The sequence below is a fragment of the Mya arenaria genome, chromosome 6 (assembly GCF_026914265.1).
Source record: "Mya arenaria isolate MELC-2E11 chromosome 6, ASM2691426v1".
NCBI lineage: Eukaryota > Metazoa > Mollusca > Bivalvia > Myida > Myidae > Mya > Mya arenaria.
The window spans coordinates 39,064,133-39,084,303 of NC_069127.1; the positions used below are offsets into that span (position 1 = coordinate 39,064,133).

General features: G+C 32.6%; 1 protein-coding gene across 1 annotated transcript; it reads left to right on the forward strand.

Moving 5' to 3' along the window:
• Positions 1–29: 29 nt before the first annotated feature.
• On the forward strand, positions 30–15,050 carry LOC128239349 (ADP-ribosylation factor-like protein 13B). Its single transcript, XM_052955968.1, has 9 exons — positions 30–436; positions 2,535–2,605; positions 3,212–3,458; positions 4,105–4,210; positions 4,787–4,989; positions 5,339–5,468; positions 7,204–7,936; positions 11,708–11,884; positions 13,208–15,050. The coding sequence occupies exons 1-9, from the start codon at positions 378–380 to the stop codon at positions 13,303–13,305; spliced, it is 1,824 nt and encodes a 607-aa protein (XP_052811928.1). The 5' UTR covers positions 30–377; the 3' UTR covers positions 13,306–15,050.
• The last annotated feature ends 5,121 nt before the right edge of the window (positions 15,051–20,171 follow it).

Below are 20,171 nucleotides of genomic sequence, written 5' to 3' on the forward strand. Positions count from 1 at the left end.
AACCAGTGCGTAGTGACTCGCAAACCGGAAGTAAACAATATTTCGTTTCCAAGATGGCGGCCACCATGGAATTTATTGACAGATGAAAGTTCTTCCAGATTTTTAAGTGCTTTACGAAACAGAGAGGGCAATCATCGAGATATTTGATTATTTCAAAAGGATTCAGAATTATTGAGGATTTTATTAAATGATTAATCAGAAAAATAGGATAGTTGTGGATAAAATAAACCTTCATTTACTGTCAAAAATCATGTTTTGTCTTGATTTGTGAATCTGATTGGAATTTTTTTTTTTTAAAAAATCACAGATTTAGTCTTAAAATCAAGTTAAAAATCTTGTAAGATAATCAGATTTAAATTATTGTTGTGTGACCACACATGTTCAGCCTAATGGGAAACTGTTTATCATGTGTAAAAAGGAACAAACAACCAAGAAGGTGAGTGATATTGAATGGTGAATGCTTTATGGCCCATCCCCTTTACTGGCATTGATTTATTTCGGAATTATTTTTACTGCCTGTACCTTGTCAATTGAGTAAAAAGACGATTTGGGGAAAAATGCAAGATCAGGCTAAAATAGCTAATATAATGCCAAATATACATGTTTTAACTTTTTTATTGATACATTATTCTGTGTAATAGTAAATCTTGTCAAGATTTTGTTTATTTTCCTGAAATTCATTGCTTTTTTAATCATGAATGTAATCTCCATTCATCAAATTGGGAAAAAATTATAAAGTTTTGGGAAAAATTGACTGTTTTTCGCAAGGGGAAACTGCCCTTAGAAGGCAGTAAATTGCACACAAAAAATCACTGACAGATGACGTCAACAGAACCATTACAGAACTTAAACCATTACCAAAGTGCACCATTTCATTACTGAGGTGAACTACCTACATGTACATGTTATCCCTTTTAAAGCAGTGTCAAAACAGACAATTAGACTTTGAATAAACAACAAATAAATGGTTAATGCCAATAATATATACATGTATAATAATTATAACATTGGCTAAAATTATAAATGGACTATCACATTAACAAAGGTATAATTGAACAATTATAAGATAAAACTACACAAATAAAACTTTTTATTATAGTCTTTCCAGTGACTTGCATGTATTGAGATCTGTCAGTGAAATAAAAATGATACTTCATTGTTTCAAATATTGAAATAACATTTTGATATTTTTTGCAGTTTGAAATTTTAACCCATTCTCAATTCCAAATCAAATGTCGGCGTCCACCGGGCTGCACACAATTTCAAAGAAGCTATTTCCGATGATTTCCATGATTTTATGTTTTCATTCAGTTTGGCGTGCTTTTCTGAAACACTATAACATTTTGTCCTTTTTATGCATATTATGAGAGGAAAATTTGTTGGTTTCAGTGTAAGTTTGCAATAGAATTCACCTTGTGAACCCAAAAGTAAATATTACACTCATGGTTTCAACACTTATGTTACGAACCAGGGGTAACCTGTTTATAATTCCAAATAGCTTAAATAATTCCAATCCTGGTTTATGTCCTTTTTCCAATTTTAAAGTCCAAAAAGCTGAATGTTTTTGAGCACTTATAATTTAAATAGTCCACACAGTAAACTCCCCAAAGAATAATCCAAATGCAAATATGTATTTTAAAATTTATGAATGTCACAAAAGATAACTCTAACTCTGCTATACCTTTAATATATATATATATATATATATATATATATATATATATATATATATATATATATATATATATATATATATATATATAATATATATAGTCAAAGATCTTTCTAGAATAATCTTCTTCTAGAATATACTTGATAAGTAACAAACTTGCCAGAAGTTTCCATACTATTCTATAACTTTCTTAAAGTATCCCCAATGTTCCAAATGTAGATACATGTATAATTTGTAACAATAAACATCATTCTAAATACAAAGCAAGTGCATAATACATAAATAAGCCGCCTACATAACTATATATTATACATTACTAATATATTCACTTAACCTTTATAACTTCAAGATGGTTCACTCCGTCCGACCAAATGGTTCACTAGGACCTAGTTTACTTAGGTAATGGTTCACTATGTCCAACATCCGCTGATACAGCCCAGACAATATTGCCCAGATTGTCTGTCTGTACAGATTAAAAGAAGAATTGTATGTTTTTACCCTATGGTCGATAGGGTCCTGCCATTTTAGTGGCGGCTGAATCGCAAATCTCTTTTTAATTAAGTTGATATACCAAGAATTCTCTGGTCTTTTACCTTATTTCCAGAATTATTTTGTTTCACTCAATACATGTAACTCTAAACAGGGCTCTTGATATTAATCTCAGAGGTGAATTAAATAAGTTGTAAATTTATTTCACAGCACTTTTTAGCAGATAAAATTGTGTGTATTATATGATTTGCTTGTGGCTTGCAAAGTTGCGTTCTTCTTTTTCATTCATTTTAAAGTACCAATATGTGTTTTCAGATGGCATATATTGATGACTTTATATTATTTTTCAACACATCATTCTTTTCAAATTCAGGTCAATAACCTTGGCCATTCTTGGGTTGGACAGTGCTGGCAAAACAACTGTTACCAAGGCTTTGCTTGGAGGTAAACCAAATATTTGTTCAGTTGTTATCAAACTCATTGCATGAATTTGTGAAGTCGTCCGCAAAAGTGTCAGACATGTAGCCAATGTTCAGGAGAAAACCCAAGATTTTTTTCATGTGTTAAGAATTACAGTTTATGACAGGTTTTAAAAAGGGCAGGTGCTGCAGAAGAGGGACAGAGTGCTAAGAGTTAAAAGGGCACATTGTATCAGGCTGTATAAAACTGTTTAAACACCTGATCACAATATTTGGAATTCAATAAGAATTCTTTTTCAAAAGTATTTCAAATGGCTATGATTGGATGCTGAGTATGAGGCACAATACTTCTTAAAGAATGAAATTATCTTTTTTTCTCCATATGACCCATTTTCACTGACCCATGTCACATTTGAAATAATTAATATTATGATATTATGTACTTAAAAAATGAAATAAAATATGTAAACAATGCCATTATACATTTTAGATTACTGAAAGCAGATAGATTCTAAGTTTTACTTGAACTGGTAAATTATAGTGCAAGATAACAACTATTACATTTACATGCAATCAGCTGTGTATTTATTTACAAACTTATTCATCTTGTATTCATTATTTATTTCCACAGATTCTCTGGAAACGGCACCGACGGTGGGTTTCAGCAAAGAGGAGATAACCATCGAGAATTATGACATCAGCTTGTATGACCTGGGAGGCGGGCGTCGTATACGAGAAATTTGGACGGAATACCTGAACGAAGTGTACGGGATCATCTATGTGTTAGATTCTGCAGCTCCGGAAAGGTTCCCTGAAGTAAAGGAGAGCCTTGAAAATATACTCAGTCATGAACTAGTCTCTGCGAAACCACTCCTTGTGTAAGAATGTTGATTGTTTATTATATGTGTATTTATATGATAGGTTTGTAGTTTATTATATGCGTTTTCAATGGTAGGTGTGTACTGTAGTTATCATATGTGTTTCTCAATGATAGGTTTGTAGTTTATTATATGCGTTTTCAATGGTAGGTGTGTACTGTAGTTATTATATGTGTTTAAATAGTAGGTTTGTGGTTTATTATATGTGTTTTTAGAAAGGTTTTTTATCTGTTTGTTATATATGTTTTTCAATGGTAGGTTTATAGTTTATCATATGTGTTTTGTAAATGTTGGGTTTTTAGTTTATTATATGTGTTTTTAAATACTAGGTTTGTAGTTTATCGTAAGTGTTTTTAAATGGTAGATTTGTAATTTATTAAATGTGTTTTTAAATGCTGGGTTGGTAGTTTATTATATTTGAGTTTAAATGGTAGGTTTGCAGTTTATTTAATGTGTTTTTAAATGGTAGGTTTGTAGTTTATTATATGTGTTTTTAAATATTGAAGATTTGAGGTTTATTAGAGTTTTATATGTTTTGTTTAATAATTGTGTATTTAAGTTGTACATTTATAGTTGATTATTTGAGTAATGTTGAGACTGTTTTCAATCATAAAAATGACCATGAAGTTGAAACTGTTCATTCCAGGCTTGCAAACAAGGATGATTTGAACGACTGTGTCGATGAGGTGGAGATCATGGAGAAACTCAACCTGGAATACCTCGTCAACACCCACAAGTGTGTCTGTAAACTGGTGCGTACTCATGTTAACTCTTGGTCAACCCACACAAGTGTGTCTGTAAACTGGTGCGTACTCATGTTAACTCTTGGTCAACCCACACAAGTGTGTCTTTAAACTGGTGCATAAGCATGTTAACTCTTGGACAACATTAGTGTGTCTGTAAACTGGTGCATAATCATGTTAACTCTTGGTCAATCCACACAAGTGTGTCTGGTAACTGGTGCATACTCATGTTAATTCTTTGTCAATCCACACAAGTGTGTCTGGTAACTGGTGCATACTCATGTTAACTCCTTGTCAGTCCACACAAGTGTTTTTGTTAACTGGTGCCTACTCATGTTTTACAAAGAATGGCCAAGCAACCTGGCCATGTGTCCAAATTTCCTTTATCACCTTATTTTGATTTCTGTCCATTACAGAATTGGTACGCCACTATTTTTATGCTTTTAAATTAACTCAACTAAACACTAGCATTATAAACTCGTTCTAATCTTACCTTAGCTCAAAAAGAAAAAATATGAATTTCCTTAAAAAATATTTTATATATTGATATGAAAAAAGTTTTTAGGAACAAATTCTCATTTTCAGCAAACCTGTTCTGCAATTAAAGGCACAGGCAAAAAAATGGATGTGAACATTAAACACGGCTTTAAATGGATGTGTACCGTACTCGATCAAATGTACGATCGCTTGAAGGATCGAGTAGATAACGACGTTGAAGTGGTAGAAAGAAAACGGCAAAAGGCGAAGGAAGAGCGAAAAGAAAGGGTCCGTAAAGTGCGCGAAGAGAGGTAAATAGAAATATTGAGATGTTAAAAAAAGATGTGTTACAGAAATTAGAAAAGCCTCTTAAGCACAAGTATAGTAAGTAAATACTAGATTTTATGATGCTTAAGTTAGCACAGTTTGTATATGACACAAGTTAATATTAGGAAAGTTAAGATAAATCAAATACACATGATCATGTATGCTTTTTTTTTCAAGGAGTATGTACAATCACATACATTACCTTTCTAGGTGCATCATGAGAAATGAAGCATGATTTTAATTTTATGAGAATGGAAAGCAAAAGTTTTACGCTACTGAAAAGGGAGGTAATTGTTCAGAAGATTGTTAATACTAAATCAATACTTTTTTCAGGGAGCGTCAACAAGAAGAAGAACGTCTTAAGCTTGGTATCGAGAAGGAGGAGGAGGAAGAAGAGGATGATGATATCGTGGACGGAGCGAACCCATTCAAACGGCTCGACTCCGATGAAATCAAACGCAAGGTGGGTGGGGTAAAAGGTTTGCATAGCTTTCTCCATGCATTTTAAGTGCTGCGGTTGTGTAGTGCCTTAATTGAAAAACTTCATAAAATTCTAAAATTATTTGGAATTCATGGCCAATGAGCTTTAAATTCCATAAGTACAAAATTTTCCTACATGTATCCCAAAATTGTTGTTAGATTTATTACTTTCTGCCATTATAATTTATGTTAATGTCGTTATTGTCATGGTATATAGTGTTTCCTCGAGGATTAATAAATGGCATGGTATTTTTTTTGTAAAAGGGCATGACAGAAATATGACAGTGTTTATATTTTCCAAAAAGGGCACCATGGTTTAAACATCATATCAGCTTAGTAAATATGATAGAACTCAAGATTCAATTACTATACCATACCCGGACCATAATTTATATTCACATTCAGCTTTATTGCAATGAATAGTAAAAATTAAATATCCTAAAAAATAATATTACTGTGTCCTTTTTGGTGTAGCAAAAGTATACTTGTCTTGAACCATATTCACTTATTCGAGCCCTGCGTTGGCTACATACTTTTGTGACAATTCTGGTGTAAAGCACTGAATGGGTTATCTCAAACTCAATAAAAAAATAAATTATGCTTTTATACGGGAATTCGTATGCTTGAAAACAAGCTTGCAAATATATCTTAGCAATTAATTAGGCTTGCACAGTGTTTCCATAATAAATAGTTTAATACACGTTTGTATGGTTAAATCTTGAATCCTGTTAAACTCAAAAGTTCTAAATGGTTACCTAATGAAAATAGCAGAGAAGATGAATAAAACATTTTCAATATTTCAGATTGAACGTTATGAAAACAGGCAAATGAAATCCCAGTCACTTCCAAAAGTTTCAGAGATTTAAAAATTACCAAGAAATGGTACAAGTTTCGTGCACTGTGTGTATGGGTTGTTTGAAGGAGTGAGCATTCATTTTTAGATGTTTTACTAATATCTTTGTTCAAGAAGTTGTCAACTGCTGTTTGTTTTGATTGGGACGAAGTTTCAGATTTAACAACAAAGTGCTTTTGTGTTGTAAGGAACACAGGGGTTTCTCACGATTTGTTTTACCCTTTATATAATCTAAAGATTACAAATCTTATAATAATATAGGGTAAAGAAAATTTGTGAGAAACGCCTGTGGTAACGATGTGTTCTTTTCATACCAGATTTTGCTGACTTTTTGAAGATTTTAGATGTGAAACTTTTAGAAGTGATTGGAACTTCATCAAATATTACCATATTGTTTAAATCTTGGATATGTTCCTCTTAGAATATTGAATCAGTTGTTAAAAGAATGATGTCTCTATATTTTCAGAGTTTATTATGTGGATATACATGTACCTTAGTTTTGAGTCTTTATCTTTTTTATGTAATCTTTTTAAAACAAAGAAAAAAGTCAAAATGTTGTCGTATCCTTGGTGTTGGAGCTGTCTTTTGACTCGTTACGCAATTGCAAAAGCATTACCCTGTGGCCATAACTCAAAAACTGTTCCAGACGTTCAAACAAAACTTAGTGCACATGTTGCCGCATTTGTCAAGCAAGGCCCATCACTCTGGCTTTAATAATTGCCCCTTCTTCGACTCAAAAAAAGAAGAAGACTAGTGTTGGCCCTCACTCCACAGCATTTTTGTATGACAACTTTCCTTGAATGATATTTATAGAAATCCGTTATAAACTTTATGAACATATTAAATTTATTTGATTGTTTTACAGGAAGAAAAGTTTAAAGCCAGCAAAGCCAAAGATAAAGAGAGAAAGCAAAAACTCAAAGAAATCGAGGAAATGGAAAAATCTGCTCAACTCAATCCAGCTCAAACAAACACAAATAATAATAACATTTTACCTGGTCAGATAAATAGCAATGAAGATGAGGATGGATTACGTGCCCCTAGATCGTCCCGAAGTCTGCTTGGTCTTGACTGGCTAAATTCAGGGACAGACAACATTGGCCTTTCTAACGGAAATCACAGACAAATGTTACCTCCCCTGGAGAGCCCTGTGTCGTCTGGAAGGCAGGAGAAGAAGAAAAATAAAAAAGGGAAGAGTAAGCTGGTTTCTAATGGAAACAGTGGTGCGTACAATGATAATGATGTTGTTGTACGTCACCTTGATGACATTGCGAATCAGGGACATTCTTTATCCTCAGTGTCACGGATACAGGTTGAATCGGCGCCAAATGAAGATGATGATGAGGATTTGGAGAGTTTGGTTGAGTCTTCGGGCGGCCGAAGAGGTTTTAGAAACAGTAAGGGAATGTATAAACAAGAAGAAAATGGACATACGGAGGAAAATAATCAGAAAAAGAAATTGCGGAAAAAGAAACCAAAAGTGTCGTCTGATGACGATGACGGATTTGATACGTTGCGATTGAGCCAGCATTTAGAGGATGATCTTGTGAATGGTTTAAGTAAACAATCACCCAGAACTAAAACTGCTTTAACAAATGGTAAGCGTTTAACATCAAAGAATTCTGTAATAACCCTATTGGATATTCCGTAACAGAATCCCGTCACATTGGTTGAAAAAACATGAGTGTGTTGATTCCACTTTAAAATAACTTTTATATAATAACTTTAACATATGAAAAATCTGTTTTACATGCTTTAGCAATTAAGACAATTCAATTTTGCAGTTTGTCTTGAAGCTGCACTCTCACAGATTGTCAGATTTTACACTTTTTATAAAAAAAAGTCTTAGAATCGGCTGATTTTGGCAACTCTCAATTGTTTGGTAAACTGCTGAAAATTTTATTTTTCTTAAATCATTAGTAACACTTTTAGTAATAAAACATCAATTTTTAAACGAAAATGTGATACACTGCGATCTGATATTTTTTTCAATAGTCTGATTTCACTGGTTTCCATACATTTACGCAAATATTAGCTCATTCAAAGACAAAAAAGTTGTCAAAACGATCTCAGGCCTGTACTGCGTACTGCGTTCTAAAGAAATCCGGTAAACTAAAATCCATGTTAATTTCACAAATTCCTGATCCCTAATGTCCCCATCTTATCAAGGATTGTATCGTATGATCGCTTTTTCGAATCCTTATTCCAGTGTAATAATAATATCTATTTCAAAATTTATGTTGTATTTGTCAGTTTAAAAACATAGTTTATTTGAGTAGCCTAAAAAAAGCTTGATTTGATTTGTAACTTTCATATAATGCTTGGCTTATGATATTTTGTCATAGTCAAGTTGATAGTCAATCAGAACACCTCATCTACATCCACCACAGACAATGCGAATGTCCGTCGGACAGTCGGACATGTCCGGTATATTTCCATTTTGACCGACGAAACTTTTGTTTTGGTCGGTCACAATGTCCGGTGAAAAATTACAGTCAGCACCGTTTAATTTTCGGATTTTTACTTTCAGTTTCTAAATAAATGTTCAGAGTTATTTTTAACTATTATATCATGATTATTCAGCGTGTTAATCCGTGTATCACTATTTGTAAACCCCGTTTCGACATGTTTCCGTAAAAGCCGTAAGCTTCCGATCTCAGCTCGTACTATAGTACTTTTATTTTACGGAAATGTTCGGAAATTACAAAATTCCGTATGCATTTATTTTTGGCGAAGTGGTTCATTTAAATATGATGATTAATATACCAAGCTGACTTTCTTTCCGCTCTGTTTAACATTGCCAATAACAAGAAATCTACTTTCGTTTTTGCATAAATGTTGTGCCTGAGTTTGACTTGTAGTACAATTCGTTACATTTTATAACTGTACTGTATCTTTAATTTAAAGATGAATTAAAAGAGTAAGATCTAGCTGTTCCATGGGTAGACGAACCAGATATGAGTTTTTTTTGGGAGGCAAGGGAACAAAAAAAATTATGACATAAGATTCGAATATTGATTTTTTTTTACATGATGTTTAGCTTTTTTTGTAATTTATTATAGTACTGTAGGGCAAATCTAACCAAAAAGATCTAAACCTGTTATAATGCAAAATTACAAAACTTATTTAAAAAAGAGGCTTAAAATCAAGGTTAAGGCTAATGAAACCAAATATTGTTTGTAACATTGCGACAGGTAAAAATTTGTTGCGACAGGTAAACTTTAAGTGTTTACCTGTGGCAATGTCCTGTGAAGGAGAAAAAGTTTTCGCGTTGTCTGCCACCATACAACTAGCCTCTGATGTATGCCAGCGCATTATTAAAATTAAAACAGTGGTGACACCTACAAAGTTGTTGTCTGGCAGCACTTTATGTCAGAAAAAAAACAAAGGAGCACAGAGTCTAGGGTTTTAGCCTGATTTTAAAAAGAACAGGGTGCTGCAGTAAAGGGACACGTTACTGAGGGACAAAAGGGAACATTGTATCAGGCAGTGAATAATTAAAGCATTATGAGTTTCAAAGAAAATGTTAGAAATTTGAAGTAATATTAGGTTTCAACTACCAAATATGTAAAGTTTGTTTGAATTCGTAATCATATTTAAACTTTTATCAATACAAAAGAAATATTTGATTATCTTAAGCATTTGATTATTTGAAGGCAGGAGGGTGCACATTTTGGTCTCCAAGAGGGCAGAAGGGTGATTTCAAAAAAGGACTGGGTGCAGCAATCTCCCATAACCCTCTAGCTAAAACCCTAGAGTCAGTCGTGTCCTGTAATTCCTTTTTGAAATTGCTACGCAACAACTTACAGCGTACCGTAAATGACTGGGTATAAGACGATAGGGGGTATTAGACGCAGGGGAAAAAATCTGTGAAAAATCCGAGAAAAAAACTTTTAATCTATGTTTTTGGTTAAAAGACGCATAGAAAAAATGTCAAAATCGTCCGGCATTTTCAGCCACCATGTTTGTTGACAGTGACAAAAAAAAATATTTTCGTGAAAATGGCGATGGTTATCTTTAAAACCATACTGTCGAGAATGAAAAGTTATGTTAAGCAAAAAATATTTTGACAGTGCCCAACTTTGCCTTTTTATAATTATGTAAGTTTGATTATTGTTTAATTTAATTTATTATTCAAAATAATATTGAATACCGTAATTCACAAGAGTTCGGACACCATAAATTAATTATTTTTTTCGCTCTCCGAATACATAGAAAATTATCATTTTTACATTTTATTTACATGTTTGTTTAACCTGCCTTTTTTCTTCATGTTTGCTTTTTACCACTTATTAATTTATCCGTAGTAATCAATGGTCATAAACTTATTTATTACGCCTATAAGTGTAAATCCTTCATGAAGTTAATTAAAACACCATTTTATACATGCACTGAACTGAATAAACACATTCTATCGGCTTCAGATCAAAGAGTCACACTGTGTGACGTCACATAACTTACAGTTATGCCCACGAGGATCTCGTGGAGAGCATGGACATTGCTATGCAGGATTAATAAATAACTGTACGATTATTGCTTCATATAGTCTATAAGTGTGGTACAAGTTTGAAAGCTTATTGGCAGATCATTTTACAAACATACCATGTCGATGTTTTTTTAATCCCTTGATTGCCCTTGTTGTTTGTTTAATCCTCAAATAAATATATCACACTTCCTTTTCAACAGGCAATAAATCGTTTAGGATGGGTAGTAACTAATTAAATTGTCACAGTGGTGTATACGGTTAGGTAATCTAGCCAGGCAGTGTAAAGATAAAAATCAATAATCTTCGTCTGTGAAACTTGGTAACTATGAAAGTTATGATTGATGTCCTTTGGGTGTCCGAAAATTAGGTACGCAAAATAAATTATTTTGGGAAATAATTATGGGTGTCCAAATATTTAGAGTGTCCAAACTCTTAGGTGAATTACGGTAACTTTAATCGAAAAATAGTTTTGTTGAAATTATAAACGTCTTACGATATACCGTATCCCGATCGTCAACTGCCGTTTTAACCCGTATATACTCGATCAATATGACGCGAGTAACATCCCTTTCTACATAAATCTAAACAAACTCTCGGCTTGAAATTGACCTCAGAAAAAAAGTTCAAAAAATTGTTACTGGGTATTATACGCAGGCATTTTTTTGCATCAAAATCTGAGGGAAAAAAGTGCGTCTAATAACCAGTCATTTACGGTAGTTAAATGTAAATAATTCTGATATTCTAAATCATCCATCCAAGGTTGATTTCGAATGAAAATGGCCGAGGTGCTCTGATTGTTGATAGGATTGATAAGATCCTCCCCCCCTCCCCTAAAAACTAACATCACTGTAGAGTGTGTATTGATTGATGCTAACCCTCACAGGTGTGGTAGAGGAGGAGAGATCCATCACCCCAGTCCGCAAGTTGAAGAAGAAAAACAAACATCTACGCAAGAATAAGCTGGCTCCGTCAGACGACGAATATGAACTGTCAGATGTACAGAATACACCAAAGAAAAAGTCCTCCGTGAGCTACACTTCACCACAAAATAATTCCCACAGTATGTCTGTTTGAAATGATATAAGTATAATTTAAAGGGGCATTGTCGGCTTTGGCGAGTTCATTTGTTTGTATTTAGGAATCAGTTTCTAAATCTGGTTGAATTAGACCTTATGAAAGGTTATTAGTACCCAACTACCTCATAGACCAAAAATGCTGACAGAAATGATAAAACAAATTTAAGCATCTTCGAACAACCTACAACAGTTTACAAAAAAGCAATAAATGCTCAAATGTTGACAGCTTTTGTTTTAGTATAAACAATTACAAACTTGAGCTTAAATGTAGCACAAGACTCATCAAGAACATTTGTCTGTGTGGCTATCTTGGTGTAACGGATAAGTTGCCTGACTGAAGACCAAGAAGGTCCCAGTGCATCTTGTGAATAAAATATTGTCTTCTTTTTTATCATTATATTTATAAATTAATTTGGTATCTTAACATATTATCTAGCATATAGTTTAATATGTGATAACATATTAAAAAAAAAGGATTTTGCCCCTTTAAAGGAAAATTATTTTCATTATTTGTCTACCTATATAATGATGTTACATTTACTTTATACAATACTAACTTCACAACATTTTTCTCCCATATGTACATGTGTCGTGACGGTACCTCATTTGTTATGAAATTAATCTTAATTGCATTGTAACTGTTTTGAAAATATATTTCTATTATTATTTTAAATGTTTCAGAAAGCTAAAATTTATAATTTTCATCAACATTGGGCTGATTGTTCAGAACTTTATTAAAGCTAACAACATGATTAACGACAGCTTTGTTTAATTTTAAACGTGAAAAATAAAATGATGTGCTCTTTAATAGATTAAAATCAAAACAAGTACAGCTGAAACAGTTTTCTCAAATCTTGTTAGAAATATTGCAGTATCACAAGTTTATCCATTAAACATTCAGAGCAGTAAAGATCTGAAAGTTAACAACGATGACGTTAACAACATTGTTAACTTTAACAAAGTTCCGAACAATCGGCCCATTATGTATTACTTTGCCTAAAATAGATTTAATAAAAATGATACAAAACATATACTTATTATGTAGGCATTATTATTCTGCCAATGATAAATAGTTGAAAAATATGCATATAAAATAATAACCACTTCTGACGTCACATCATACAAGTATAATGGCTCGATGTTAAAATTCTGTCAGACAACAAAATTGTGTGTCATTAAATATAATTTAATGTGATTTAATGTGTCTCTTTAAAGTGATTTAAACCAGTATATGATAAAAGGGTTATTAGTTCAACATTTTGATCAAACTCTCACAGATTTTTTATATACCTTTTGTTCCTCTGCAGCTAACTGGGGAATGGCGGAAAACCTCTCGGCCGATGATAACAGACAAGTGAGGCGATCACGTCCTAACTTTGATTCCGAAGATGAACCGTATTTGTGATAGAAGTTACCTGTATGTTGGAATCAAAAGCGATGTATCATAAGAGATTGACCAGGCTTATGTCTTAACCAAATATAGAGACTATGTTAAGTTTCAGGATTTCTTTCATGATGTTGAGCTGAGTGAAAATGATATTAATATTGATTAGCTGTCTTTTTTATTACTTGAGGATTTGACATAGCTTTGCTGTGGGTGGTATGGTTGTTGTGGGATAAAACCATTACGTTGTCCATAACATGAAAATCATTCAAGATATCAATATGAAACTTGGTACACATGAACACCATTAAAATAGGCACATGTGGAGCAAGTTCATTAACTTGGCTTATGTATTTATCGATTTATACCCCTTGATAATGGGAGAAAAGCAGACGGGTTTTGGGATCTGCTCTTGTAGCTCTTGGTCATTTTAATAGCTGGTATTGTAAGTTATATCTAGCTGCCAATGAAACATGAATGCAGACACAGAACGCCTCTGAGAGAGCATAACTATGGTAATTCGGGTTTGATACATGCATGTACATTTAAATCATAAAGTGTCTTGGTAAATCCTTATGCAAAGCTGTTTTTGAAAAATAATTACATGGTAAAATATAGTTAAATTTTTATATTTGATTCAAAGTTAATATTAGAGAGAACCTACATGTAAATGTATATATAAAAATGGTCAGTACATTTAGCTTGCCATTTTCAGCTCTTCTTATTTTTACAGAAAAAATGTTGAGGTATTGTCATAGTCTTGGTGTCTTCAGCTGTTGCGTTGTCTTGCTAAGACTTAAACATTGGCCATTTTTGAAAAAATTGTTCAAAATATTTGAATGAAACTTGGTACATATGTTGCCAGAGATCTGCACATATTTAGCATGACCCGTAAGTCTGGTTTTAATAATTGAGGAGTTTTGTCCCTTGTTGACTAAACATAAAAACAACAGACGAATGTTCGCGTCTGCTCTGCAGCGCTGTTGTTTACTTAATTAATATAAATTTGAAGCCTTATCATTGTCTATGTCTAGTATGGAAAAACAGATCTATGTATTTTCTATAAAGGATGCATTCACTGTGATATTATTTTCAATCTCACAAACATTTTGTGATAAATATGTTATAAAATGAGGGTATTATTTTATGCATATGTATAAATAATAATTATTTAGAGTTTTCCTCCTTTTTCAAAGATTTGACATTGTTTCATCGTTGGAGTCTGATATTTTTGTTCCAATGTAATCATTAATCAAACGATGGGCTTATGACAGAGCATATTGCGGAATATATGCATGTCAATATTTAAAGCGCTCTGATTGGTCAATTTTTAAAGCGCTCTAATTGGTCAGTAATTAAAGCGCACTAATTAGAGACTTATTATATTTTTGTTTCTATGGAATCATTAATTAAATGAAGGGACTATTTTGTGTATTTAGTATTTAAATGTTTCATAATTATTTCATAACTATAAATGACTTCAACTTGATTTTAAGAAAGGAAATGCAGGAACATCTTATCAATATCCAAATGGGCCTAATGAAGTGTATTTGTTCAATCATACTAAAAGAATATTTTTTAAAACAATTCTAATTGATTCTGTTTTTAGTTACATGTTGATATGAATGACCAGCAGATCTTGTCAGCCAGAATCTCACTGTGCCTGAAATGACACTTCTTTGAATTGTGTTATGTTCTATATTTGGTATAAATGTTTGTTTTTTTGTTGAAATGACATTTCTTTAAATTGTTTAAAGTTCTATATTTAGTAAGCACATCTTTCTTTGATGAAATGGCATTTCTTTAAATAGTGTTATGTTCTGTATTAGGTATGAATTTTTTTTTTTGATGAAATGACATTTCTTTAGTAGTATTATGTTCTATTTTCAGTAAAAATGTCTTTATTTAATAGTATGACATTTCTTTAAATTGTTTCTATATTTAGTAAGCACATCTTTCTTTGATGAAATGGCATTTCTTTAAATAGTGTTATGTTCTATTTTTTGTATGAATGCTTTTATTTGATGATATTTGCTGCAAAACTGGATAATGTACATTATATAGACAATCTGATTTGATAAGTTTAATGATAGTGTTGTGAGTATATTATTCTGCGATATTTAAACTTATAAACATGTCAAACATAGATATTTCAACATATAATCATACATGTAAAAATAGATATAATTAATTTCATTTCATTTAACAGTGTCCGTCCAGTTGTGTTGGTATCAGAGGTCTTTTTACCAGTACTGACAACAGTTGACATTTGAGATTTAGGGGTCAGTAGGTCCAGGGGTTAGGTTTTTGGAAGACTTTGTTCAGCCAATGAACTTAAATGCTCCTTTTTTACTTTTCATAAAAATAATGCATATTTTTTGTTTGTGCTGTTATTGTGCCAATATGTGAAAATCTTTTTTTATTTAATGTATGTATTTATGGAATATTTTGCATGTACAGTGTAGATATAGTCAGCATTATTTCACATTTGAACCTGTGTTTGAAAGTTAAGTATATTGTATTATATGTACGTATATCTGTAGTGAGATGTGTTCATTATTAGCTCGTCTTTTTTTCCAATAAAAAAAGTCAGGGTATTGTCAAAGCCTTAGTGTTGTTGTTGTTTTTGTTGCCGTCCATGTTTTTGCTGTAAAAAACTTGAACCATGGTAGTATTTTAAAAAATATTCAGAATATTCAAAGGAAACTTTGTACATTGTGATGTTGGCAGAGACAATATATGTACATGTAGAGCAAAACCCATAACTCTGTTTTTAATATTTTTTTGAATTATTACCCCTTTTCCATCTGTAATATAACAGACAAGCATTACCATTCACTTGACAGTGCTCTTGTTTTCATTAAAAGGTACATGGTAATAATCTCAGATCACTACCATCACTGATTAATAGGTTGTGACATTTTACATTAGTTTATTTGTTTAATTATACGCACTGTTTTTTATGCGAGTTTAATCTATAGGAATATTGTTTATATATATACAAGTCACTGTGGCGCTATTTTTATCCAATGAATGTGAATAGTGATAAATTTAATTAATATATGAAGGAGTCACACTGTCTTGAATAAATGCGTTGAAATGTTTAAAGATTGTTAGTATGTTAGATTGTACAAAAACAAATGGTTTGATGCGACACTGTTCCATAACCATATATTTTGTTTAGGAACAAAACAATCTGTAAGTTTTTTAGTGGACTATATGAAATTGTGTTAACTACCTGGGTCAGCCACTGTTTATATCTACTGCTTCACCTGATTAAAATCAATACCGGCTGAATGCTGCTGTACTGTAATAAATGTACTGGAAAACTTGAGAAATTCTGCTGTCTCATTGGACAAAATATAATGTTAACCACTGAATTTGCTTTCAACACAGATTCCCATTTATCAATCCATTTCAATGTCAACTACGCATACAGATATTGTTTTTTATTTAGCGTGAATGATAAAGTATGTTTTTATATGTTTACCTGTGTATGTATTCTGTTCCTTTTTCTTTAAAGAATAAAATGAATGTTTAATCATAGAATGCTTATTTCTGTAATTAAAAAGACTTGTTCATGTTTTACATGGTCAGACATTGATTTCTTTTAGTTCATGTTAAAAAAAAGCAAAATGCTCATTATAATGATAAATCAACAACAACATTTCAAAGTAGAGCTCTATTTTTAAAGCTGCACTCTCAACGATTGACTGTTTTGACATTTTTTTGTCTCAGAATCAGCTTATTCTGGTAGCAATGCCTTCAAATCAGACATATAAGCTAACCCACAACAGAAGAGATCTCAATTATTTAGAAAACTGCCATATATTTCTCTTATTTTTCTTCAAGTGTTAGTAACACTTTAAGCCATAAAACATCCATTCTCAAATGTAAATATAAAAAACTGTGATCTGATCTTTTGTCAGCAATTTTGTTTCCCTGGTTTCCAGACATTTACACAAACATTGACTCATTCAAAGACTTAAAAAAACTTGTCGAATCGGTTAGTCTGTGAGAGTGCAGCTTTAATTAATATTGAAAAATATGCTCTTCTGCACTCTAGTTTTTACTGAAAGTACAGTGTAAATATGCACTTAAATGCACTAACACATATTTGCATCCTGATGATGGATGGCTTACCTTAAATGCACTTACACATATTTGCATCCTGATTATGGATGGCTTACCTTAAATGCACTTACACATATTTGCATCCTGATGATGGATGGCTTACCTTAAATGCACTTACACATATTTGCATCCTGATGATGGATGGCTTACCTTAAATGCACTTACACATATTTGCATCCTGATTATGGATGGCTTCCCTTAAATGCACTTACACATATTTGCATCCTGATGATGGATGGCCTACCTTAAATGCACTAACTCATATTTGCATCCTGATTATGGATGGCTTACCTTAAATGCACTTACACATATTTGCATCCTGATTATGGATGGCTTACCCTAAATGCACTTACACATATTTGCATCCTGATGATGGATGGCTTACCTTAAATGCACTTACACATATTTGCATCCTGATTATGGATGGCTTACCTTAAATGCACTTACACATATTTGCATCCTGATTATGGATGGCTTACCCTAAATGCATACACATATTTGCATCCTGATTATGGATGGCTTACCCTAAATGCACTTACACATATTTGCATCCTGATTATGGATGGCTTACCCTAAATGCATACACAAATTTGCATCCTGATTATGGATGGCTTACCCTAAATGCACTTACACATATTTGCATCCTGATTATGGATGGCTTACCTTAAATGCACTTACACATATTTGCATCCTGATGATGGATGGCTTACCCTAAATGCACTTACACATATTTGCATCCTGATGATGGATGGCTTACCTTAAATGCACTTACACATATTTGCATCCTGATTATGGATGGCTTACCTTAAATGCACTTACACATATTTGCATCCTGATGATGGATGGCTTACCTTAAATGCACTTACACATATTTGCATCCTGATGATGGATGGCCTACCTTAAATGCACTTACACATATTTGCATCCTGATTATGGATGGCTTACCTTAAATGCACTAACTCATATTTGCATCCTGATTATGGATGGCTTACCTTAAATGCACTAACACATATTTGCATCCTGATTATGGATGGCTTACCTTTAATGCACTTACACATATTTGCATCCTGATTATGGATGGCTTACCTTAAATGCACTTACACATATTTGCATCCTGATTATGGATGGCTTACCTTAAATGCACTCACACATATTTGCATCCTGATTATGGATGGCTTACCTTAAATGCACTTACACATATTTGCATCCTAACTATGGATGGCTTACCTTAATTGCACTGAAAAATATTTGCATCCTAATTATGGATGGCCTACCTTAAATGCACTAACACATATTTGCATCCTGATTATGGATGACTTACCTTAATTGCACTTACACATATTTGCATCCTGATTATGGATGGCTTACCTTAAATGCACTAACACATATTTGCATCCTGATTATGGATGGCTTACCTTAAATGCACTTACACATATTTGCATCCTGATTATGGATGGCTTACCTTAAATGCACTTTCACATATTTGCATCCCAATGATGGATGGCTTACTATAAATGCACTTACAAATATTTGCATCCTGATTATGGATGGCTTACCTTAAATGCACTAACACATATTTGCATCCGGATTATGGATGACTTACCTTAAATGCACTTACACATATTTGCATCCTGATTATGGATGGCTTACCTTAAATGCACTTACACATATTTGCATCCTGATTATGGATGGCTTACCTTAAATGCACTTACACATATTTGCATCCTGATTATGGATGACTTACCTTAAATGCACTTACACATATTTGCATCCTGATTATGGATGGCTTACCTTAAATGCACTTACACATATTTGCATCCTGATTATGGATGGCTTACCTTAAATGCACTAACACATATTTGCATCCTAACTATGGATGGCTTACCTTAATTGCACTGAAAAATATTTGCATCCTAATTATGGATGGCCTACCTTAAATGCACTTAAACACATTTGCATCCCAATGATGGATGGCTTACCTTAAATGCACTTACACATATTTGCATCCTGATTATGGATGGCTTACCTTAAATGCACTAACACATATTTGCATCCTGATTATGGATGACTTACCTTAAATGCACTTACACATATTTGCATCCTGATTATGGATGGCTTACCTTAAATGCACTTACACATATTTGCATCCTGATTATGGATGGCTTACCTAGAAGCATTTCATTTAAAGGAAGGTTGATGCATTGATAAAGCTTTGGTCTTGTTATTAACGTTTATGTTGGCAGTATCTTTAAAACAAATGTTAACAATATTAACTTGGAACACATGTTCTTTTTGACATTAGGCAAATGTGTTTGCATAATCTGATAAAGCATTTGTCAAGTTATTCCCCTTGATAACCTGAGAAAACCCAACACTCATTGGCGACCACTTGCAGTGCTCTTTTTCGATTGAATATTATATTGAAAAGGAACTGTATTTTGCGTTGATTTATAATTATGCAAGTGAGAAAAGAGTTATCCAATTCCCCACAATTCTTGAATACTTGACAATTAAAACAACATTGAAAGTTGTGATCTGCAGTATTGTAAATAAGATTTGAGGCAACTGTCTCAGGTGAACTTGATAAAATTAAATTTATAAACCCATCAAAACATATTTCGCGTTAAAAGTTAATTACGATGAACAACATTGTCAACTTTAAGAAAGTTCAGAACAATCCACCTATTCTCTATAATCCAGCAATTTAATTATTATTATTATACTTATGAGGTTATTTCGGCAAATCATTTTCC